Source organism: Oncorhynchus clarkii, chromosome 18 (assembly GCF_045791955.1).
Source record: "Oncorhynchus clarkii lewisi isolate Uvic-CL-2024 chromosome 18, UVic_Ocla_1.0, whole genome shotgun sequence".
NCBI lineage: Eukaryota > Metazoa > Chordata > Actinopteri > Salmoniformes > Salmonidae > Oncorhynchus > Oncorhynchus clarkii.
This window is the reverse complement of record NC_092164.1, coordinates 4886793-4913236: the sequence shown is the minus strand read 5'-3', so window position 1 is coordinate 4913236 and position 26444 is coordinate 4886793. Positions and strand designations below refer to the sequence as shown.

General features: G+C 40.6%; 1 protein-coding gene across 5 annotated transcripts in view; it reads left to right on the top strand.

Annotated features, from left to right (window-relative positions):
• LOC139372244 (cyclin-dependent kinase-like 5) overlaps window positions 1-26444 on the top strand; it is a 62622-nt gene that overhangs the window by 7766 nt on the left and 28412 nt on the right. For all 5 annotated transcript variants that reach the window (XM_071112009.1, XM_071112010.1, XM_071112008.1 and 2 more), the window contains one exon: window positions 3390-3424. In XM_071112009.1, the coding sequence (XP_070968110.1) occupies window positions 3390-3424 (35 nt within the window). The remainder of the gene's footprint in view (window positions 1-3389; window positions 3425-26444) is intronic.

The window sequence follows — 26444 nt, the reverse complement described above, 5'->3', positions numbered from 1 at the left end:
CTATCTACTGGCTATGTGATGACTATTCACTGACTATCTACTGGCTATGTGATGACTATTCACTGACTATCTACTGGCTATGTGATGACTATTCACAGACTATCTACTGGCTATGTGATGACTATTCACAGACTATCTCCTGGCTATGTGATGACTATCTACTGGCTATGTGATGACTATTCACTGACTATCTACTGGCTATGTGATGACTATTCACAGACTATCTCCTGGCTATGTGATGACTATTCACTGACTATCTACTGGCTATGTGATGACTATTCACAGACTATCTCCTGGCTATGTGATGACTATTCACAGACTATCTACTGGCTATGTGATGACTATCTACTGGCTATGTGATGACTATCTACTGGCTATGTGATGACTATCTACTGGCTATGTGATGACTATTCACAGACTATCTACTGGCTATGTGATGACTATTCACTGACTATCTACTGGCTATGTGATGACTATTCACAGACTATCTACTGGCTATGTGATGACTATTCACTGACTATCTACTGGCTATGTGATGACTATTCACTGACTATCTACTGGCTATGTGATGACTATTCACAGACTATCTACTGGCTATGTGATGACTATTCACTGACTATCTACTGGCTATGTGATGACTATTCACTGACTATCTACTGGCTATGTGATGACTATCTACTGGCTATGTGATGACTATTCACAGACTATCTACTGGCTATGTGATGACTATCTACTGGCTATGTGATGACTATTCACAGACTATCTACTGGCTATGTGATGACTATTCACAGACTATCTACTGGCTATGTGATGACTATTCACAGACTATCTACTGGCTATGTGATGACTATTCACTGACTATCTACTGGCTATGTGATGACTATTCACAGACTATCTACTGGCTATGTGATGACTATTCACAGACTATCTACTGGCTATGTGATGACTATTCACTGACTATCTACTGGCTATGTGATGACTATTCACAGACTATCTACTGGCTATGTGATGACTATTCACAGACTATCTACTGGCTATGTGATGACTATTCACAGACTATCTACTGGCTATGTGATGACTATCTACTGGCTATGTGCTGACTATTCACAGACTATCTACTGGCTATGTGATGACTATTCACTGACTATCTACTGGCTATGTGATGACTATTCACAGACTATCTACTGGCTATGTGATGACTATTCACTGACTATCTACTGGCTATGTGATGACTATTCACAGACTATCTACTGGCTATGTGATGACTATTCACAGACTATCTACTGGCTATGTGATGACTATTCACAGACTATCTACTGGCTATGTGATGACTATTCACAGACTATCTACTGGCTATGTGATGACTATCTACTGGCTATGTGATGACTATTCACAGACTATCTACTGGCTATGTGATGACTATTCACAGACTATCTACTGGCTATGTGATGACTATCTACTGGCTATGTGATGACTATTCACTGACTATCTACTGGCTATGTGATGACTATTCAATAATTATCTACTGACTATAAACTGACTATAAACTGACTATAAACTGACTATAAACTGACTATAAACTGACTATAAACTGAATATCCACTGACTATAAACTGACTATAAACTGACTATAAACTGACTATAAACTGACTATAAACTGACTATCCATTGACTATCCACTGACTATAAACTGACTATAAACTGACTATAAACTGAATATCCACTGACTATAAACTGACTATAAACTGACTATAAACTGACTATAAACTGACTATTCACTGACTATAAACTGACTATAAACTGACTATAAACTGACTATAAACTGAATATCCACTGACTATAAACTGACTATAAACTGACTATAAACTGACTATAAACTGACTATAAACTGAATATCCACTGACTATAAACTGACTATAAACTGACTATAAACTGACTATAAACTGACTATTCACTGACTATAAACTGACTATAAACTGAATATCCACTGACTATAAACTGACTATAAACTGACTATAAACTGACTATAAACTGACTATAAACTGAATATCCACTGACTATAAACTGACTATAAACTGACTATAAACTGACTATAAACTGACTATAAACTGACTATCCACTGACTATAAACTGACTATAAACTGACTATAAACTGACTATAAACTGACTATCCATTGACTATCCACTGACTATAAACTGACTATAAACTGACTAGAAACTGAATATCCACTGACTATAAACTGACTATAAACTGACTATAAACTGACTATTCACTGACTATAAACTGACTATAAACTGACTATAAACTGACTATAAACTGATTATAAACTGACTATAAACTGACTATAAACTGAATATAAACTGACTATAAACTGACTATAAACTGACTATAAACTGACTATCCACTGACTATAAACTGACTATAAACTGACTATAAACTGACTATAAACTGACTATCCACTGACTATAAACTGACTATAAACTGACTATAAACTGACTATAAACTGAATATCCACTGACTATCAACTGACTACCTCCTGACCGGTCATGTTGTCATGTAGGTAATGGAGGAATCATGTTTGCTCTGACAGCATCTGTCAGAATGCCAGAAAGCAGTGGGCCTCCCGAGTGGTGCTTTGGTCTAAGTAGCTGTGCCACTAGAGATCCCGGTTCGAGCCCAAGCTCTGTCGCAGCCGTCTGCGACCGGGAGACCCATGGGGAGGCACACAATTGGCCCAGTGTCGTCCGGGTTAGAGGAGGGTTTGGCCGGCAGGGATGTCCTTGTCCCATCGCGCTCTAGCGACTCCTGTGGCCGGGTGCAGTGCACACTGACATGGTCGCCAGGTGCAGGGTGTTTCCTCCAACACATTGGTGTGTCTGGCTTGTCAAGAAGCAATGTGGCTTGGTTGGGTTGTGTTTTGGAGGACACACAGCCCTCGACCTTCGCCTCTCCCGAGTCCGTACGGGAGTTGCAGCGATGAGACAAGACTGTAACTACCAATTGCATATCACAAAATTGGGGAGGAAAAGGGTAAACAGCATTTATACATATATATACATATATATACATATATACATATATGTATAAAAAAAACAAAGCCAGAAAGCCAAATGAAGGGTTCACAGTTGAAGTCAGTTGAAATATGGATGAGCATAAAGTGGTCATGAGCTGAGGTGCATGACATCTCCCAAGACTGTTTCTTCACCCTTGAATGACTACAGAACATAGTGAAGATGAGCTCCAGTTCACTCATCTATACCTTGTTTAGAGAATATCAACTCGGTATAGTAGGATTTCACAACCTTTTTTAGCCGAACCATTAATACAAATATAAGTGATGTTTGGATAAATCCCCGTTGCTAAGCGTTCTCCTCTCTTCTCTCTCCAGGAGCCTATGGAGTGGTTCTGAAGTGCAGGCACAAGGTAAGACCATGATGGCATCAGTGTCACACAGTTGATTCTTCAGGAAGTATTATGTGAAATGCACAGTAACATTTTACTCTTCACCCTTAAGGTATACATGCTTATAACAGGTTCTCTTCACCCTTAAGGTATACATGCTTATAACAGGTTCTCTTCATCCTTAAGGTATACATGCTTATAACAGGTTCTCTTCATCCTTAAGGTATACATGCTTATAACAGGTTCTCTCCATCCTTAAGGTATACATGCTTATAACAGGTTCTCTTCACCCTTAAGGTATACATGCTTATAACAGGTTCTCTTCATCCTTAAGGTATACATGCTCATAACAGGTTCTCTTCACCCTTAAGGTATACATGCTTATAACAGGTTCTCTTCACCCTTAAGGTATACATGCTTATAACAGGTTCTCTCCATCATTAAGGTATACATGCTCATAACAGGTTCTCTCCATCCTTAAGGTATACATGCTTATAACAGGTTCTCTTCATCCTTAAGGTATAAATGCTTATAACAGGTTCTCTCCATCCTTAAGGTATAAATGCTTATAACAGGTTCTCTTCACCCTTAAGGTATACATGCTTATAACAGGTTCTCTCCATCCTTAAGGTATACATGCTCATAACAGGTTCTCTCCATCCTTAAGGTATACATGCTTATAACAGGTTCTCTTCACCCTTAAGGTATACATGCTTATAACAGGTTCTCTTCACCCTTAAGGTATACATGCTTATAACAGGTTCTCTTCACCCTTAAGGTATACATGCTTATAACAGGTTCTCTCCATCCTTAAGGTATACATGCTTATAACAGGTTCTCTTCACCCTTAAGGTATACATGCTCATAACAGGTTCTCTCCATCCTTAAGGTATACATGCTTATAACAGGTTCTCTCCATCCTTAAGGTATACATGCTCATAACAGGTTCTCTTCATCCTTAAGGTATACATGCTTATAACAGGTTCTCTTCATCCTTAAGGTATACATGCTTATAACAGGTTCTCTCCATCCTTAAGGTATACATGCTCATAACAGGTTCTCTTCATCCTTAAGGTATACATGCTTATAACAGGTTCTCTTCATCCTTAAGGTATACATGCTTATAACAGGTTCTCTTCATCCTTAAGGTATACATGCTCATAACAGGTTCTCTTCACCCTTAAGGTATACATGCTTATAACAGGTTCTCTTCACCCTTAAGGTATACATGCTTATAACAGGTTCTCTCCATCCTTAAGGTATACATGCTCATAACAGGTTCTCTTCACCCTTAAGGTATACATGCTTATAACAGGTTCTCTCCATCCTTAAGGTATACATGCTTATAACAGGTTCTCTCCATCCTTAAGGTATACATGCTTATAACAGGTTCTCTTCATCCTTAAGGTATACATGCTTATAACAGGTTCTCTCCATCCTTAAGGTATACATGCTTATAACAGGTTCTCTTCATCCTTAAGGTATACATGCTTATAACAGGTTCTCTTCACCCTTAAGGTATACATGCTTATAACAGGTTCTCTTCACCCTTAAGGTATACATGCTTATAACAGGTTCTCTTCACCCTTAAGGTATACATGCTTATAACAGGTTCTCTTCACCCTTAAGGTATACATGCTCATAACAGGTTCTCTTCATCCTTAAAGGTGCAATATGCTGAAACCTGCTTTCCTGGTTGCTAAAATTCAAATAGTTTGCCTAATTTCAGTTTATGTGTCAAAACAAGCAAATATAGTGTAGTGAATCATTGTACCATCTAAACCGCTGTGAAATATCTTTTCCATCACCAAAAATATTGTATTTTCAGCGGTTTGAAGCTGGTGCAATTTTTATTATTATTATAATTGTTATTATTATCATTATTAGAAGAGGGGAAAGAAGTGCCATCTGAGGAGTAAAGTATTCAGATAAACTATTTACAACTGGAATCAATTCTACCCTTATCAACAACAAACCACACTATTCCTGTCCAAATAGAACATAATAGAACTTAATTTGATCACCCTGTTGCAGGATTACTGTCCTGGGACTTTAAAACGTATAGTGTAATTGAGGTTTAAAAAAGGCTTCTGAAGTTTGTAATTTCCACTTTTAGATGTCAGACTTGATTTTCCCTTACAAAATTTTTTTTCAACCCCTACAAAAATGTCAATGAATTTTAATCCAGATAATTTCCTGTTGCTGCAGGTTTATATTCCTGATGTAGCAAACTGGCTCAAATTGAAATCCTACATCTGTAGCCTACCATGACTATATCCAACCCTACTTGTTGCCACTATCATGTGTCCCAGTGGTTTGCAAACTTTTTGACCCGCAACCCCCAAAATGGTGTGGTACAAAACTTGCGACCGCGCGTGCACACACATGCACGTGTGGAAACATGTGAACATGCGCGCACAATCGCTGCTCAAATGTAGCCTGTCATTACGGACTTAAATGGTGATGCATTTTCAACATGCCAGACGGGCTACAGAAATAAACTGCATCCTGTACCTGCATTTGGAGCTGAAAGTCATTCATGTTAGCAGCAAATATCAACTAGGGCTGTATCATGTCCCTTCTCTAGAGTCTAGAGCAAAATCAACTAGGGATATATCATATCACTTCTCTAGAGTCCAGAGCAGAATCAACTAGGGATATATCATGTCACTTCTCTAGAGTCCAGAGCAGAGTCAACTAGGGATATATCATGTCACTTCTCTAGAGTCTAGAGCAGAATCAACTAGGGATATATCATGTCACTTCTCTAGAGTCCAGAGCAGAATCAACTAGTGATATATCATGTCACTTCTCTAGAGTCTAGAGCAGAATCAACTAGGGATATATCATGTCACTTCTCTAGAGTCCAGAGCAGAATCAACTAGGGATATATCATGTCACTTCTCTAGAGTCTAGAGCAGAATCAACTAGGGATATATCATGTCACTTCTCTAGAGTCCAGAGCAGAATCAACTAGGGATATATCATGTCACTTCTCTAAAGTCTAGAGCAGAATCAACTAGGGATATATCACATCACTTCTCTAGAGTCCAGAGGTAGCTAAATCATTCAGCCTACTTGTAGTGGAGGTTGCAGGATCAGATGGAAAGCATATTCTGTCTGCAGTACTTTGGATGGCAGCCTGCTTTGCTGTTCTTCCTCACAATTAGGCATCTTCGTTCCGTAATATTGAAGAGAGTGCGATGTTACAGCTATATTTAGACATCTAGCCAGAAGCAACCCAAACTAGGCCTATCTGAACTATGACCATGATCAATAACATCGCCAGGTAGACTATTGTTCTGGCAAAGATGAGTCACTATTTTATATGATAGACTCAGTCCTACTTTATTTTTGCTGAGTAAAACTGGAGGAAATGAAACAAAATATTGGTCACTACCCACTGGGCACAGTTTAAGGTCTAAAATTAAAAAATTGATTAAATAGTTTTTTTTTCTCGTCAATCTACCCACAGTACCCCATAATGACAAAGCAAATACAGATTTTTAGACATTTTTGCAAATGTATTAAAAATTAAAAACGGAAATATCACATTTACATAAGTATTCAGACCCTTTACTCTTTGGCAGCGATTACAGCCTTGAGTCTTCTTGGGTATGACGCTACAAGCTCGGCACACCTGTCTTTGGGAAGTTTCTCCCATTCTTCTCTGCAGATCCTCTCAAGCTCTGTCAGGTTGGATGGTTAACGTCGCTGCATAGCTATTTTCAGGTCTCTCCAGAGATGTTGCATCAGGTTCAAGTCTGGGCTCTGGCTAGGCCAATCAAGGACATTCAGAGACTTGTCCCTAAGCCACTCCTAAGCTGTGTGCTTAGGGTCGTTGTCCTGTTGGAAGGTGAACCTTCGACTCTGTATGAGATCCTGAGCGCTCCTGAGCAGGTTTTCATGAAGGATCTCTCTGTACATTGCTCCGTTCATCTTTCCCTCGATCCTGACTAGTCTCCCAGTCCCTGCCGCTGAAAAACATCCCCACAGCGTGATGCTGCCACCACCATGCTTTACCGTAGGGATGGTAATGGCCAGGTGATGAGCGGTGCCTGGTTTCCTCCACACGTGACGCTTGGCATTCAGGCCAAAGAGTTCAGTATTGGTTTCATCAGACCATAAAATCTTGTTTCTCATGGTCTGAGAGTCCTTAAGGTGCCTTTTGCAAAACTCCAAGCGGGTTGTCATGTGCTTTTACTGAGTGGCTTCCATCTGGTCACTCTACTATAAAGACCTGATTGGTGGAGTGCTGCAGAGATGGTTGTCCTTCTGGAAGGTTCTCCCATCTCCACATAGGAACTCTGGAGCTCTGTCAGAGTGACCATCGGGTTCTTGGTCACCTCCCTGACCAAGGCCCTTCTCCCCCAGTTGCTGGGCGTTGTTTGGCAGGGCGGCCAGCTCTAGGAAAGGTTTTGGTGGTTCCAAACTTCTTCCATTTAAGAATGATGGAGGCCATTGGGTTAGGGTTAGGGTGGATTTAAAGGAAGTTCTAGAAACATCTCAAGGATGATCAATGGAAACCGGATGCACCTGAGCTCAATTTTGAGTATCATAGCAAAGGGTCTGAATACTTGTGTAAATAAGGTATTTCAGTTTTTATGTTTTATACATTTGTAAAAAAATTATTTAAAAAAAAAACGTTTATTTTTATTTTTATTTAAGTTAAAAAAATTGCTTTGTCATTATGGAGTATTGTGTATAGATTGTTGAGGATTAAAAAAAAAATGTAATCCATTTTAAGTGAAGGGGTCTGAATACTGTCTGAATGCACTGTATGCCCGTTACAGTATGTGGGATCTGATGAAAGGACGTCATGTTTTTAAACGAGATTAAGCCTGCAGAGATCCATAGACAGGCAGAATCTGATATTAGGGGCTGATCTATTTCTTTGATGGAATGTGTGGTGTGCAATAAGTACACTTTTGGTCATTGTATTCATATTTTGATGTGATACGTGGTCATGGTTACCCATGAAATGTCATTTCACCAGTGTTGGCTACACCTGATGAAAGCCCCGTGTAGTTTGGAACAATAGGATCAACTTACTGATTCACTACATGGAAATCATGTTGAACAAACCTTCTAGTTTATTGATAGTTGTCTTGGGCACAGCAGCATAACCTTCTAGTGTATTGATAGTTGTCTTGGGCAGAGGAACATAACCTTCTAGTGTATTGATAGTTGTCTTGGGCAGGGCAGAGCAACATAACCTTCTAGTGTATTGATAGTTGTCCTGGGCAGGGCAGAGCAACATAACCTTCTAGTTTATTGATAGTTGTCCTGGGCAGGACAGAGCAACATAACCTTCTAGTTTATTGATAGTTGTCCTGGGCAGGACAGAGCAACATAACCTTCTAGTGTATTGATAGTTGTCCTGGGCAGAGGAACATAACCTTCTAGTTTATTGATAGTTGTCCTGGGCAGGGCAGAGCAACATAACCTTCTAGTTTATTGATAGTTGTCCTGGGCAGAGCAACATAACCTTCTAGTGTATTGATAGTTGTCCTGGGCAGGGCAGAGCAACATAACCTTCTAGTTTATTGATAGTTGTCCTGGGCAGGGCAGAGCAACATAACCTTCTAGTTTATTGATAGTTGTCCTGGGCAGGGCAGAGCAACATAACCTTCTAGTTTATTGATAGTTGTCCTGGGCACAGCAACATAACCTTCTAGTGTATTGATAGTTGTCCTGGGCAGGGCAGAGCAACAGAACCGCGTAGTGTATTGATAGTTGTCCTGGGCAGAGCAACATAACCTTCTAGTGTATTGATAGTTGTCCTGGGCAGGGCAGAGCAACATAACCTTCTAGTGTATTGATAATTGTCCTGGGCAGAGCAACATAACCTTCTAGTTTATTGATAGTTGTCCTGGGCAGGACAGAGCAACAGAAATGTGTAGTGTATTGATAATTGTCCTGGGCAGAGCAACATAACCTTCTAGTGTATTGATAGTTGTCCTGGGCAGGGCAGAGCAACAGAAATGTGTAGTGTATTGATAATTGTCCTGGACAGAGCAACATAACCTTCTAGTTTATTGATAGTTGTCCTGGGCAGGGCAGAGCAACAGAACCGTGTAGTGTATTGATGTGATCCTGGGCAGGGCAGAGCAACAGAACCAAGGTCAATCAGTAGCAGTGTTGGTATCGTGGACCTTTAACTGTTGACATCATCAACTCCGCATCATATTGATTAATGAGGCTACAGCAAAACCTGTATTGATCATCTCTTCGTTGGGCAGTTGATCCGGCCTGGGGGGAAACTATTTGGAGCAGGGGGAAAAGTTAATAGTGTATGTCCCAAATGGCACTCTATTCCGTATATAGTGCACTACTTTTGACCAGGGCTCATAGGGATCTGGTCTAAAGTAGTGTACCAAATAGAGAATAGGGTGCCATTTTAGAAGCTAGCAATAGTTTTAGTAGGCAGACACCTCCATTCACAGGTTGGGAAATGATTTACTAATTGAATTAATTGAACTATTCAAGTCAGAATCATAATAAAATCATCATAATAATATACGGACTAATTTGGCAAATGAGGCTAAATCATTGTTATGAAAAGTTCACTAAAGTTTCTCTGCAATATACAGGCCATGTCCCAGAAAATATGTTCCAGTCCAAGTTTTACCTCTTATCTCAATTATTGTCCTGTTATGCTGATGTTCCCCAATAGCCTCTCAGAAATCCTGTTATGCTGATGTTCCCCAATAGCCTCTCAGAAATCCTGTTATGCTGATGTTCCCCAATAGCCTCTCAGAAATCCTGTTATGCTGATGTTCCCCAATAGTCTCTCAGAAATCCTGTTATGCTGATGTTCCCCAATAGTCTCTCAGAAATCCTGTTATGCTGATGTTCCCCAATAGTCTCTCAGAAATCATGTTATGCTGATGTTCCCCAATAGTCTCTCAGAAATCCTGTTATGGTGATGTTCCCCAATAGCCTCTCAGAAATCCTGTTATGCTGATGTTCCCCATTAGCCTCTCAGAAATCCTGTTATGCTGATGTTCCCCAATAGTCTCTCAGAAATCCTGTTATGCTGATGTTCCCCAATAGTCTCTCAGAAATCCTGTTATGCTGATGTTCCCCAATAGTCTCTCAGAAATCCTGTTATGCTGATGTTCCCCAATAGTCTCTCAGAAATCCTGTTATGCTGATGTTCCCCAATAGCCTCTCAGAAATCCTGTTATGCTGATGTTCCCCAATAGCCTCTCAGAAATCCTGTTATGGTGATGTTCCCCAATAGCCTCTCAGAAATCCTGTTATGCTGATGTTCCCCAATAGCCTCTCAGAAATCCTGTTATGGGGTGTATTTTATTTGTATTTTTAGCCTGAAACCTTTTCTTAGTGGAAAGTATTTAATTAATTAAATATTTAATTTCTCTGCTCACTGTAATATGGTCTGAGTCTGAAATGGGACCCTATTCCCTACATAGTGTCCTACTTTTGACCAGACCCTATGCAGGACCTGGTCAAATGTAGTGCACTATATAGGGAATAGGGTCCCATTTTGGATGCAACCTTGGTCAAAGCGTGCATGCAGAACAGCATCCACCTCAGTAGCTGAATCTTTTAGTGCATGTTTCAGATGAAACCTACCAGAATCACCTCAGTAGCTGAATCTTTTAGTGCATGTTTCAGATGAAACCTACCAGAATCACCTCAGTAGCTGAATCTTTTAGTGCATGTTTCAGATGAAACCTACCAGAATCACCTCAGTAGCTGAATCTTTTAGTACATGTTTCAGATGAAACCTACCAGAATCACCTCAGTAGCTGAATCTTTTAGTACATGTTTCAGATGAAACCTACCAGAATCACCTCAGTAGCTGAATCTTTTAGTACATGTTTCAGATGAAACCTACCAGAATCACCTCAGTAGCTGAATCTTTTAGTACATGTTTCAGATGAAACCTACCAGAATCACCTCAGTAGCTGAATCTTTTAGTACATGTTTCAGATGAAACCTACCAGAATCACCTCAGTAGCTGAATCTTTTAGAACATGTTTCAGATGAAACCTACCAGAATCACCACAGTAGCTGAATCTTTTAGAACATGTTTCAGATGAAACCTACCAGAATCACCTCAGTAGCTGAATCTTTTAGTACATGTTTCAGATGAAACCTACCAGAATCACCTCAGTAGCTGAATCTTTTAGTGCATGTTTCAGATGAAACCTACCAGAATCACCTCAGTAGCTGAATCTTTTAGTACATGTTTCAGATGAAACCTACCAGAATCACCTCAGTAGCTGAATCTTTTAGTACATGTTTCAGATGAAACCTACCAGAATCACCTCAGTAGCTGAATCTTTTAGTACATGTTTCAGATGAAACCTACCAGAATCACCTCAGTAGCTGAATCTTTTAGTACATGTTTCAGATGAAACCTACCAGAATCACCTCAGTAGCTGAATCTTTTAGTACATGTTTCAGATGAAACCTACCAGAATCACCTCAGTAGCTGAATCTTTTAGAACATGTTTCAGATGAAACCTACCAGAATCACCACAGTAGCTGAATCTTTTAGAACATGTTTCAGATGAAACCTACCAGAATCACCTCAGTAGCTGAATCTTTTAGTACATGTTTCAGATGAAACCTACCAGAATCACCTCAGTAGCTGAATCTTTTAGAACATGTTTCAGATGAAACCTACCAGAATCACCTCAGTATCTGAATCTTTTAGTACATGTTTCAGATGAAACCTACCAGAATCACCTCAGTAGCTGAATCTTTTAGAACATGTTTCAGATGAAACCTACCAGAATCACCTCAGTAGCTGAATCTTTTAGTACATGTTTCAGATGAAACCTACCAGAATCACCTCAGTAGCTGAATCTTTTAGTACATGTTTCAGATTAAATCTAATATAATTTAATGCTTGGTGAGAATTGACCATTTGTCAAAAGAATGTTTGGTCTCTTGATTGACAGGCTGACCAACCAATCACCCACAGCCCTCCACTTCGGCTGCCTGATGGTTGTGATTGTCTTGATGAACAGGTATTTTACTTTGTTCAAGTTTGTTTACCATTCTCTCATTCTTCCTTTGGATGGAGAAACAGAGAGATGGAGGGTTGGCTCTCCTCTCTTCCCTGTGATTGTGTCATCTACATGTGTTGTTCCTGGCTGGTCTATTTTGAGACAGCAGAGAGAGACTGCATCTTTTCATTTGTCTTTTCTCTCCCAGACGCGTTTCTGTTTGCACAGATTGGCACAGCTGTGGACGCTTGTGCTTGTGCTCCAGCTCCCCCAAACCAAACTCAACTCTGGGCTTTTGGCTCACAACTCATAGCAAACAGTTCCTTTCTTCTGTGGGGGCTGAAAATCAGAGTTGTAGAGTTGAACTAGCCGATGTTTCACTTCACCATCCATTCTGAGGAAGACTGGGGCGGCAGGTAGCCTAGTGGTTAGAGCGTTGGGCCAGGAACCGTAAAGGTTGCTAGATTGATTCCCTGAGCTGACAAGGTAAAAATCTGTTGTTCTGCTCCTGAACAAGGCAGTTAACCTGCTGTCATTGTAAGTAAGAATTTGTTCTAAACTGACTTGCCTAGTTAAATAAAAAATCAGTTTGGAGTGACTGCAGACACAACATGACTAATGTTATGCTTCACACGTTCTGAACAATGGCTAACTTAATATTTCCATTTCTGATATTTGTGAGGGGGTGTGGTTACTGGCTGTCCTTATGAAGAGAACTGTAGGGGGTGTGGTTACTGGCTGTCCTTATGAAGAGAACTGTAGGGGGTGTGGTTACTGGCTGTCCTTATGAAGAGAACTGTAGGGGGTGTGGTTACTGGCTGTCCTTATGAAGAGAACTGTAGGGGGTGTGGTTACTGGCTGTCCTTATGAAGAGAACTGTAGGGGGTGTGGTTACTGGCTGTCCTTATGAAGAGAACTGTAGGGGGTGTGGTTACTGGCTGTCCTTGAAGAGAATGAAGAGAACTGTAGGGGGTGTGGTTACTGGCTGTCCTTATGAAGAGAACTGTAGGGGGTGTGGTTACTGGCTGTCCTTATGAAGAGAACTGTAGGGGGTATGGTTACTGGCTGTCCTTATGAAGAGAACTGTAGGGGGTGTGGTTACTGGCTATCCTTATGAAGAGAACTGTAGGGGGTGTGGTTACTGGCTGTGAAGAGAAGGGGGTGTGCTGTTACTGGCTGTCCTTATGAAGAGAACTGTAGGGGGTGTGGTTACTGGCTGTCCTTATGAAGAGAACTGTAGGGGGTGTGGTTACTGGCTGTCCTGGCTGTAGGGGGTGTGGTACTGGCTGTCCTTATGAAGAGAACTGTAGGGGGTGTGGTTACTGGCTGTCCTTATGAAGAGAACTGTAGGGGGTGTGGTTACTGGCTGTCCTTATGAAGAGAACTGTAGGGGGTGTGGTTACTGGCTGTCCTTATGAAGAGAACTGTAGGGGGTGTGGTTACTGGCTGTCCTTATGAAGAGAACTGTAGGTGGTGTGGTTACTGGCTGTCCTTATGAAGAGAACTGTAGGGGGTGTGGTTACTGGCTGTCCTTATGAAGAGAACTGTAGGGGGTGTGGTTACTGGCTGTCCTTATGAAGAGAACTGTAGGGGGTGTGGTTACTGGCTGTCCTTATGAAGAGAACTGTAGGGGGTGTGGTTACTGGCTGTCCTTATGAAGAGAACTGTAGGGGGTGTGGTTACTGGCTGTCCTTATGAAGAGAACTGTAGGGGGTGTGGTTATTGGCTGTCCTTATGAAGCGAACTGTAGGGGGTGTGGTTACTGGCTATCTTTATGAAGAGAACTGTAGGGGGTGTGGTTACTGGCTATCCTTATGAAGAGAACTGTAGGGGGTGTGGTTATTGGCTGTCCTTATGAAGAGAACTGTAGGGGGTGTGGTTACTCGCTGTCCTTATGAAGAGAACTGTAGGGGGTGTGGTTACTGGCTATCCTTATGAAGATAACTGTAGGGGGTGTGGTTACTGGCTATCCTTATGAAGAGAACTGTAGGGGGTGTGGTTACTGGCTAGTGTCCTTATGAAGAGAACTGTAGGATGTGGAGTTAGTGGCTAGTGTCCTTATGAAGAGAACTGTAGGAGGTGGAGTTACTGGCTAGTGTCCTTATGAAGATAACTGTAGGAGGTGGAGTTAGTGTCTAGTGTCCTTATGAAGAGAACTTTAGGAGGTGGAGTTACTGGCTAGTGTCCTTATGAAGAAAACTGTAGGAGGTGGAGTTACTGGCTAGTGTCCTTATGAAGATAACTGTAGGAGGTGGAGTTACTGGCTAGTGTCCTTATGAAGAGAACTGTAGGAGGTGGAGTTTGTGGTTAGTGTCCTTATGAAGAGAACTGTAGGAGGTGGAGTTACTGGCTAGTGTCCTTATGAAGAGAACTTTAGGAGGTGGAGCTAGTGGCTAGTGTCCTTATGTAGAGAACTGTAGGAGGTGTGGTTACTGGCTAGTGTCCTTATGAAGAGAACTGTAGGAGGTGGAGTTACTGGCTAGTGTCCTTATGAAGAGAACTGTAGGAGGTGTGGTTACTGGCTAGTGTCCTTATGAATAGAACTGTAGGAGGTGTGGTTACTGGTTAGTGTCCTTATGAAGAGAACTGTAGGAGGTGGAGTTACTGGCTAGTGTCCTTATGAAGAGAACTGTAGGAGGTGGAGTTACTGGCTAGTGTCCTTATGAAGAGAACTGTAGGAGGTGGAGTTAGTACATTGCCAGGCATGACTGATGTGAAGCTTCACTTGTCTGCAGTATCTACTGTAGTCTAATAGTCCCTGTGTTATCCTGTAGTGTAGTAGTGTAGTCTAATCGTCCCTGTGTTATCCTGTAGTGTAGTAGTGTAGTCTAATAGTCCCTGTGTTATCCTGTAGTGTAGTCTAATAGTCCCTGTGTTATCCTGTAGTGTAGTAGTGTAGTCTAATAGTCCCTGTGTTATCCTGTAGTGTATTAGTGTAGTCTAATAGTCCCTGTGTTATCCTGTAGTGTAGTAGTGTAGTCTAATAGTCCCTGTGTTATCCTGTAGTGTAGTGTAGCAGTGTGGTCTTTCCCTGGGGAGGGGCTCAGGCAGACAGTCAGGCAGGCGGGGGACGGGTGAATGGATGAGGGCACATTGGATTTGTTCTGCCAGGCCTCGTTACACTGTAGTCCCCACTGTAGTACTGACTGACATCCAGGGTGAGGCTATAGAGGCCCAGGCAGCTCAGTTCAAGGAGTAGAAACAGTGATAACTTGGATTTGTTTGTGTCTCTAACCTGTATTTCTCTGACAGTTATGGCATCTATTGGTTACTAGGGATGGCCATGAGTACTGAACGGGCATCACAACTCCATCTATTGGTTACTAGGGATGGACAGGAGTACTGAACGGGCATCACAACTCCATCTATCGGTTACTAGGGATGGTCATGAGTACTGAACGGTCGTCACAACTCCATCTATTGGTTACTAGGGATGGACAGGAGTACTGAACGGTCGTCACAACTCCATCTATTGGTTACTAGGGATGGACAGGAGTACTGAACGGGCATCACAACTCCATCTATTGGTTACTAGGGATGGACAGGAGTACTGAACGGTTGTCACAACTCCATCTATTGGTTACTAGGGATGGTCATGAGTACTGAACGGTTGTCACAACTCCATCTATTGGTTACTAGGGATGGACAGGAGTACTGAACGGGCATCACAACTCCATCTATTGGTTACTAGGGATGGACAGGAGTACTGAACGGGCATCACAACTCCATCTATCGGTTACTAGGGATGGCCATAAATACTGAACGGGCGTCACAACTCTATCTATTGGTTACTAGGGATGGTCATGAGTACTGAACGGTCATCACAACTCCATCTATCGGTTACTAGGGATGGACAGGAGTACCGAACGGTCATCACAACTCCATCTATCGGTTACTAGGGATGGACAGGAGTACTGAACGGGCATCACAACTCCATCTATTGGTTACTAGGGATGGACAGGAGTACTGAACGGGCATCACAACTCCATCTATCGGTTACTAGGGATGGCCATAAATACTGAACGGGCGTCACAACTCTATCTATTGGTTACTAGGGATGGTCATGAGTACTGAACGGTCATCACAACTCCATCTATCGGTTACTAGGGATGGACAGGAGTACCGAACGGTCATCACAACTCCATCTATCGGTTACTAGGGATGGACAGGAGTACTGAACGGTCATCACAACTCCATCTATTGGTTACTAGGGATGGACAGGAGTACTGAACGGTCATCACAACTCCATCTATTGGTTACTAGGGATGGACAGGAGTACTGAACGGGCATCACAACTCCATCTATTGGTTACTAGGGATGGCCATGAGTACTGGATGGGCATCACAACTCCATCTATCGGTTACTAGGGATGGCCATGAGTACTGGATGGGCATCACAACTCCATCTTTAACCATATATATATATATATATATATATATATATATATATATATATATATATATTTCAAATACTGTAAAGCTATTATGTGGAATGTGCTTTGTGACTGCCCGAACAGGCAAATAAATGTTTATTTGTGAAAGAAAGTTCATTTTTGCCCTGAAGACAACGTTAATTTGCTTTGACTCAAGTGTTCCATTGTACTTGTGTATTTGCGGGGCATAACAAATAAGAAACCAAGCCAAGAATCACACAGTTCTTCTCCCTAAATTCCCTTTCCCCTCCGCGTCTACACACAAGCTCCCGTTAGGCCTACAGAAATACATATAAAACCTATCTAACTGTGTAACGTGTGCTGGGAGTCGGGAATCAAGTTCAGGGAGTGAATCATTTAATAAATAAATGTCTATAAAACGTGTCTAACTGTGTAACGTGTGTGCTGGGAGTCGGGAATCAAGTTCAGGGAGTGAATAATTTAATAAATAAATGTCTATAAAACGTATCTAACTGTGTAACGTGTACGCTGGGAGCCGGGAATCAAGTTCAGGGAGTGTATCATTTAATAAATAAATGAAAACATTATCCAAAACAAGAAACACGAACAACGCACAGACAGGAAACAGAAACAATAACGCCTGGGGAAGGAACCAAAGGGAGGGACATAAATAGGGAAGGTGATCAGGGAGGTGATGGAGTCCAGGTGGGGCTGATGATACGCAGGTGCGCGTAACGATGGTGTCAGGTGTGCGCCATAACGAGCAGCCTGGTGACCTCGAGGCCGGAGAGAGAACACAAGTGACAATCTGATAAGATACGCAGGCTACATTCCTTCCCAAATGACGTCAGTTTTAGGGAAATATGTGTTTCAACAACGAGCTACAGTTTTGGAATAATTGCGCCCTGTCTATTTTCCGTATAGAAATCATTTGCGAACTGCTAGTGCCTAAGCTATAACCCCCCCCTAAACATAGACAAGTTCCACACTGAAAATATGCAAAACCATTAGTTTTATAAAGACAAAGAGCGTATTTTCATCAGAATCATTGAGCCTATGCCTACTCACCAAACTGATGTTGTGGCCATAATTAATCCCCATGCATTGTTCAATGTGGAATTGTTCATCCATGTTTTTATTTTTATTACAAAGAACAGGCAGAATAAACTAAATCAAACGTCTGTATTTTGTAAAAAATAAATAAATACAGATATTGGTTTGTAACCCTGAATAAAATGATCTTTCAACTCACCAAATTGAGCCCTGTTTCAAATTATCTCTCTTTGAGAGTCACTGCTTCACACTGGAAAAGGTTTTGGTTCTAAATTAACTAAATGAGGCTGTGCCATCGCACCATTGACTTCTATGAACGGACCACTGCTGAGGTTACTACCTTTTTAAAGATTGTGTTCCAGGAAATAATATAACCAGTTGATATTGCAGAGTGTGTTCCAGGATATAATATAACCAGTTGATATTGCAGAGTGTGTTCCAGGAAATAATATAACCAGTTGATATTGCAGATTGTGTTCCAGGATATAATATAACCAGTTGATATTGCAGATTGTGTTCCAGGATATAATATAACCAGTTGATATTGCAGATTGTGTTCCAGGATATAATATAACCAGTTAATATTGCAGATTGTGTTCCAGGATATAATATAACCAGTTGATATTATGTGCAGATATAATATAACCAGTTGATAGTACAGATTGTGATATAATATAACCAGTTGATATTGCAGATTGTGTTCCATTATATAATATCCAGATTGTGTTCCATTATATAATATAACCAGTTGATATTGCCAGGCAGATTGTGTGTCCATGATATAATATAACCAGTTGATAGTACAGATTGTGTGCCAGATATAATATAACCAGTTGATATTGCAGATTGTGTTCCATTATATAATATAACCCAGGATATAATATAACCAGTTGATAGTACAGATTGTGTTCCATTATATAATATAACCAGTTGATAGTTGATACAGATTGTGTGATTGTGTTCCATTATATAATATAACCAGTTGATAGTACAGATTGTGTGCCAGGATATAATATAACCAGTTGATAGTACAGATTGTGATATAATATAACCAGCCAGATTGTGTTCCATTATATAATATAACCAGTTGATATTGCAGATTGTGTTCCATTATATAATATAACCAGTTGATAGTTGTACAGATTGTGTTGCCAGTGTTCCATTATATAATATAACCAGTTGATAGTACAGATTGTGTTCCATTATATAATATAACCAGTTGATATTGCAGATTGTGTTCCATTATATAATATAACCAGTTGATAGTTGATAGTGCAGATTGTGTGCCAGGATATAATATAACCAGTTGATAGTACAGATTGTGTTCCATTATATAATATAACCAGTTGATAGTACAGATTGTGTGCCAGGATATAATATAACCAGTTGATAGTACAGATTGTGTGCCAGGATATAATATAACCAGTTGATAGTACAGATTGTGTGCCAGGATATAATATAACCAGTTGATAGTACAGATTGTGTGCCAGGATATAATATAACCAGTTGATAGTACAGATTGTGTGCCAGGATATAATATAACCAGTTGATAGTACAGATTGTGTGCCAGGATATAATATAACCATATTACGGTTTTAATAAATTGGTACTTGTGTTTTTTATTGACTGAATATATTTGGGGCCGTTTATCAATTAGAATGAGTTATCTGTAACGGTTGTGATAAATTGGACATTGTTGCGTACTGTTGGGATATAGATAAATACACACATATTTTTTCCAGTGCGTGCCTTGTGTTCTAAAAACTTGAGTACTCAAAAATAAATCCTGCGAGTACTCAAACAGTCAAAAAAAATGTCAAATGTCCATCCCTAGAAGAGTGATAACTTACATCTGTTTGTGGCTCTAACCTGTATAACATTTATCTGACAGAGCGGTTATGGAATCTATAGGCAGTAGTCTGACTTGAGATCCGTGCCCATCTTAATTTCAAATCTTCACAATCGGATTAGAAGGAAAGGTTCCAAGGAAAGGTTCCAAGGAAAGGTTGAATACTGAAGAAGGGATGTCAACATAATCAGCCCACAGAATCTGATCTTGTGATTGGTTGACACTGTGCCTGGCATTGAAGAAAGCCATACTGCCTCATTAAATGTTTATACTGATAAAACCTCATTCTGGAAGGACTCCCTGTGGCTTATTCCCAAAACAACGTTAATATTTCATCGGCATACAAGAACGCAGCATTCAGTAGGTAGGCCAAGTGTCAGTACCAGTAACAACGGGCTTCTTGTAGCTCCATCGTATCTTAGAGGTATGAACATGGTCCTCAATAAACACTTAGAGAAGTAATGTACCACATTAGATATGAATGCTTTGGGAAACTCACCATTGATATTTCCTCAAAATGTAAAAACTATCTATACTTCACATGCAGTACCAGTAAAAAGTTTGGACACACCGACTCATTCAAGGGTTTTTCTTTATTTTGACTATTTTCTACATTGTAGAATAATACTGAAGACGTCAAAACTATGAAATAACACATATGGAATCATGTAGTAACCAAAAAAAGTGTTAAACAAATCAATATATTTTATATTTGAGATTCTTCAAAGTAGCCACCCTTTCTTTCATAGTTTTGATGTCTTCACTATTATTCTACAATGTAGAAAATAGTCAAAATAAAGAAAATGAGTCCAAACTTTTGACTGGTACTGTATATTTTACATGGCGTGACGCTCCTTTCTCTAGAAGACGAAGGCACTGGCCGAGACACATACCTCTCCACTGACATGAAGTTGCCATTGTCTTAGAGTAGTAGGCTTTGAATAGTCCAGTGTTGGATTCTTCAGCTGCCTTACAGTAGTACCATACTGTGTGGGTTATGAATGAAGAATGGGACATCGTGATCTCATGCAGATTGAGATAGCAATGTCTGATATTGTTTTACTGTCTCTTCTCAGAGCCACTTGCTTGTACTTTAGCTAAATGAGTGGCTCTCTCTCCCTCCCTGTCTCTGTAATGTCCTGTACATACATAGTAGATGTTAGTGGACTTGAACCAATACTGTCTGGTCTGGTCATAAGACGTGTTCACTGTCACTGTAAAGGCCTGATTGTCTTTGACTTCTTTACCCCTTCAGTGCAGATCAGTAAAGTATTTATCCATTCAGTGCAGATCAGTAAAGTATTTAACCCTTCAGTGCAGATCAGTAAAGTATTTACCCATTCAGTGCAGATCAGTAAAGTATTTATCCATTCAGTGCAGATCAGTAAAGTATTTAACCCTTCAGTGCAGATCAGTAAAGTATTTACCCATTCAGTGCAGATCAGTAAAGTATTTAACCCTTCAGTGCAGATCAGTAAAGTATTTATCCATTCAGTGCAGATCAGTAAAGTATTCCCCCCTTCAGTGCAGATCAGTAAAGTATTTACCCATTCAGTGCAGATCAGTAAAGTATTTATCCATTCAGTGCAGATCAGTAAAGTATTCCCCCCTTCAGTGCAGATCAGTAAAGTATTTACCCATTCAGTGCAGATCAGTAAAGTATTTACCCATTCAGTGCAGATCAGTAAAGTATTTATCCATTCAGTGCAGATCAGTAAAGTATTTCCCCCTTCAGTGCAGATCAGTAAAGTATTTACCCATTCAGTGCAGATCAGTAAAGTATTTATCCATTCAGTGCAGATCAGTAAAGTATTTATCCATTCAGTGCAGATCAGTAAAGTATTTATCCATTCAGTGCAGATCAGTAAAGTATTTCCCCCTTCAGTGCAGATCAGTAAAGTATTTCCCCCTTCAGTGCAGATCAGTAAAGTATTTACCCATTCAGTGCAGATCAGTAAAGTATTTATCCATTCAGTGCAGATCAGTAAAGTATTTAACCATTCAGTGCAGATCAGTAAAGTATTTATCCATTCAGTACAGATCAGTAAAGTATTCCCCCCTTCAGTGCAGATCAGTAAAGTATTTACCCATTCAGTGCAGATCAGTAAAGTATTTACCCATTCAGTGCAGATCAGTAAAGTATTTATCCATTCAGTGCAGATCAGTAAAGTATTTAACCATTCAGTGCAGATCAGTAAAGTATTTATCCATTCAGTACAGATCAGTAAAGTATTCCCCCCTTCAGTGCAGATCAGTAAAGTATTTACCCATTCAGTGCAGATCAGTAAAGTATTTACCCATTCAGTGCAGATCAGTAAAGTATTTATCCATTCAGTGCAGATCAGTAAAGTATTTAACCATTCAGTGCAGATCAGTAAAGTATTTATCCATTCAGTACAGATCAGTAAAGTATTCCCCCCTTCAGTGCAGATCAGTAAAGTATTTACCCATTCAGTGCAGATCAGTAAAGTATTTACCCATTCAGTGCAGATCAGTAAAGTATTTATCCATTCAGTGCAGATCAGTAAAGTATTTAACCATTCAGTGCAGATCAGTAAAGTATTTATCCATTCAGTGCAGATCAGTAAAGTATTTATCCATTCAGTGCAGATCAGTAAAGTATTTACCCATTCAGTGCAGATCAGTAAAGTATTTATCCATTCAGTGCAGATCAGTAAAGTATTTATCCATTCAGTACAGATCAGTACAGTATTTACCCATTCAGTGCAGATCAGTACAGTATTTAACCATTCAGTGCAGATCAGTAAAGTATTTATCCATTCATTGCAGATCAGTACAGTATTTAACCATTCAGTGCAGATCAGTAAAGTATTCCCCCCTTCAGTGCAGATCAGTAAAGTATTCCCCCCTTCAGTGCAGATCAGTAAAGCCTTCCTATCTGGTAGTGTCTGTCTGTAGTAACCTATGACCAATAACCATGACAGGGTTCTCACTAGATGTCCATGCCACAGTTATATGACTATATCGTGATTGTCAAAATTGATGTTTCTCTAGTCTGTTTGGGACCTGGCACACACAATGAGAAAGAGTTAGTGCTGCTTAGTGACTTCCCAGCAGACGGTGCTCAGTTCCTACTAACATATCCATCTGACTATCCATGGCAGAAGTGATCTAGAACTCATCAAGTCATCATCACTCAATGTACTGTGTTATTTTCACACGGCTAGACCACAGAAATAAAAGCCTTTTAGCCTCTGTGGAAGAGTGCTGTTATTTATACCCTCTATCAGCTGAAACCAGGACAGGGAAGGGAAGAGAGAGTGGGGGCAGAGAGAGAGAAAGGGAGAGAGAGAAAGAAAGACATTTATAAAGAGAGAGAGGGAGGGAGAGTGAGAGAGAAAAAAGAGGGAGAGAAAAGAGAGGAGAGAGAGCGAGAGAGAAAGGAAAGAAAGAGAAATGAAAGAGGGAGAGAGAAATGAGAGAGAGAGAGAGAGAGAGGGAGAGAGAGAGAGAGAGAGAGAGAGGGAGAGAGAGAGAGAGAGAGAGGAGAGCAGCAGCAGGGTTTTAAATGGGTCACCTTGAGAGGAGCACCATCATCAGAGGCCAGGATATATGGATGAGAAAAAAAGGATGGATGAGGAATGGAGGATGGATGAGGAAAGATTGATGGATGAGGAATGGAGGAATGGAGGAAAGCCTGGCTAGTTCCTTGAAGTCGTGTGGAAAACCCACTCACTACGCTGTGTTCCAAATGTCACAGTATTCCATATTTAGTGCACTACTTTGGACCAGTACCCATAGGGCTCTAGTCTAAAGTAGTGCACTATGTAGTGAATAAGGTGCCATTTGGGACACCGATATTGAGAGGAGGCTTATCATCACAGAGCAGCCTGAAAGACGGGATATCTCCACAGTGCAGGATATCTCCACAGTGCAGGATATCTCCTCAGAGCAGGATATCTCCTCGGTGCAGGATATCTCCACAGTGCAGGATATCTCCTCAGAGCAGGATATCTCCTCAGTGCAGGATATCTCCTCAGAGCAGGATATCTCCTCAGTGCAGGATATCTCCTCAGTGCAACAGTGCAGGATATCTCCTCAGAGCAGGATATCTCCTCAGTGCGGGATATCTCCTCAGTGCAGGATTTCTCCACAGAGCAGGATATCTCCTCGGAGTAGTGGGGTAAAAAAAACCAGTGTAATCGTATTGAGTTTACTCATATTGAGTGTACTAGTATTGCGTGTACTCATATTGAGTGTACTAGTATTGCATGTACTCATATTGAGTGTACTAGTATTGAGTGTACTAGTATTGCGTGTACTCATATTGAGTGTACTAGTATTGCGTGTACTCATATTGAGTGTACTAGTATTGAGTGTACTAGTATTGCGTGTACTCATATTGAGTGTACTAGTATTGAGTGTACTAGTATTGCGTGTACTCATATTGAGTGTGCTAGTATTGCGTGTACTCATATTGAGTGTACTAGTATTGAGTGTACTAGTATTGCGTGTACTCATATTGAGTGTACTCATATTGAGTGTACAAGTATTGAGTGTACTCATATTGAGTGTACAAGTATTGAGTGTACTCATATTGAGTGTACTAGTATTGCGTGTACTCATATTGAGTGTACTAGTATTGCGTGTACTCATATTGAGTGTACTAGTATTGAGTGTACTAGTATTGCGTGTACTAGTATTGTGAAAGTATTTGAGGTGTGTGTACTCATATTGAGTGTACTAGTATTGAGTGTACTAGTATTTGAAAGTATTTGAGGTGTGTGTACTCATATTGAGTGTACTAGTATTGCGTGTACTATTATTTGAAAGTATTTGAGGTGTGTACCTTGGAGTTTCCACTTTGGGACTATTCCATTGGTTCCATCCTATAGTGTCCGTTGGTTGGTTGCATGGTGTCCTGCTCCTGCCCACTCCCCACTAGACGTCCAGCAGCGGCCATGTTTTATTTGCCAAGCATTTAAACTGTTCTCTCATTTGTGAAACAATAACACCCTGGTCTGTGCTATTTAGACCTTGGCTGGCTGTTGCTCATTTCCTACTGAATCAATGTAGGTTGTGTAGGTTAATTATTTCTACAGGAAGAGGAGGCATAAAACACTTTGATGCTGGGCTCATGGTGTGTGTGTGTGTGTGTGTGTGTGTGTGTGTGTGTGTGTGTGTGTGTGTGTGTGTGTGTGTGTGTGTGTGTGTGTGTGTGTGTGTGTGTGTGTGTGTGTGTGTGTGTGTGTGTGTGTGTGTGTGTGTGTGTGTGTGCGTGTGTGCGTGTGTGTGTGTGTATACTTCTTATTGTTACTTTGTCCTTGATGTTCACACTATGTACTGTAGATCAATGACTAGCCAGGGATAAAGATATCCATGACATTCATTCTGCCAATATCAGAAAGTTAGGCCTACGTATTTTACCCTTTAAAGCCAACAGCACAAACTGGTATGGTATGGATATCTCTGGTATGGATATCTCTGGTATGGATATCTCTGGTATGGATATCTCTGGTATGGATGTCTCTGGTATGGATATCTCTGGTATGGATATCTCTGGTATGGATATCTCTGGTATGGATATCTCTGGTATGGATATCTCTGGTATGGATATCTCTGGTATGGCTGTCTCTGGTATGGATATCTCTGGTACAGATATCTCTGGTATGGATATCTCTGGTATGGCTGTCTCTGGTATGGATGTCTCTGGTATGATATCTCTGGTATGCATATCTCTGGTATGGCTGTCTCTGGTATGGATATCTCTGGTATGGATATCTCTGGTATGGCTGTCTCTGGTATGGATATCTCTGGTATGGCTGTCTCTGGTATGGATATCTCTGGTATGGCTGTCTCTGGTATGGTTGTCTCTGGTATGGCTGTCTCTGGTATGGCTGTCTCTGGTATGGATATCTCTGGTATGGCTGTCTCTGGTATGGCTGTCTCTGGTATGGATATCTCTGGTATGGCTGTCTCTGGTATGGAAATCTCTGGTATGGATATCTCTGGTATGGATATCTCTGGTATGATGTCTCTGGTATGGATATCTCTGGTATGGCTGTCTCTGGTATGGATATCTCTGGTACAGATATCTCTGGTATGGATATCTCTGGTATGGATATCTCTGGTATGGATATCTCTGGTATGGCTGTCTCTGGTATGGATATCTCTGGTACAGATATCTCTGGTATGGATATCTCTGGTATGGATATCTCTGGTATGGATATCTCTGGTATGATGTCTCTGGTATGGCTGTCTCTGGTATGGATATCTCTGGTATGGATATCTCTGGTATGAATATCTCTGGTATGGATATCTCTGGTATGGATATCTCTGGTATGGATATCTCTGGTATGGCTGTCTCTGGTATGGATACCTCTGGTACAGATATCTCTGGTATGGATATCTCTGGTATGGATATCTCTGGTATGGATATCTCTGGTATGGCTGTCTCTGGTATGGATATCTCTGGTACAGATATCTCTGGTATGGATATCTCTGGTATGGATATCTCTGGTATGGATATTTCTGGTACAGATATCTCTGGTATGGATATCTCTGGTATGGATATCTCTGGTATGGATAACTCTGGTATGGATATCTCTGGTATGAGGTCTCTGGTATGTATATCTCTGGTATGGATATCTCTGGTACAGATATCTCTGGTGTGGATATCTCTGGTATGGATATCTCTGGTATGGATAACTCTGGTATGGATATCTCTGGTATGAGGTCTCTGGTATGGATATCTCTGGTATGGATATCTCTGGTATGGCTGTCTCTGGTATGGATATCTCT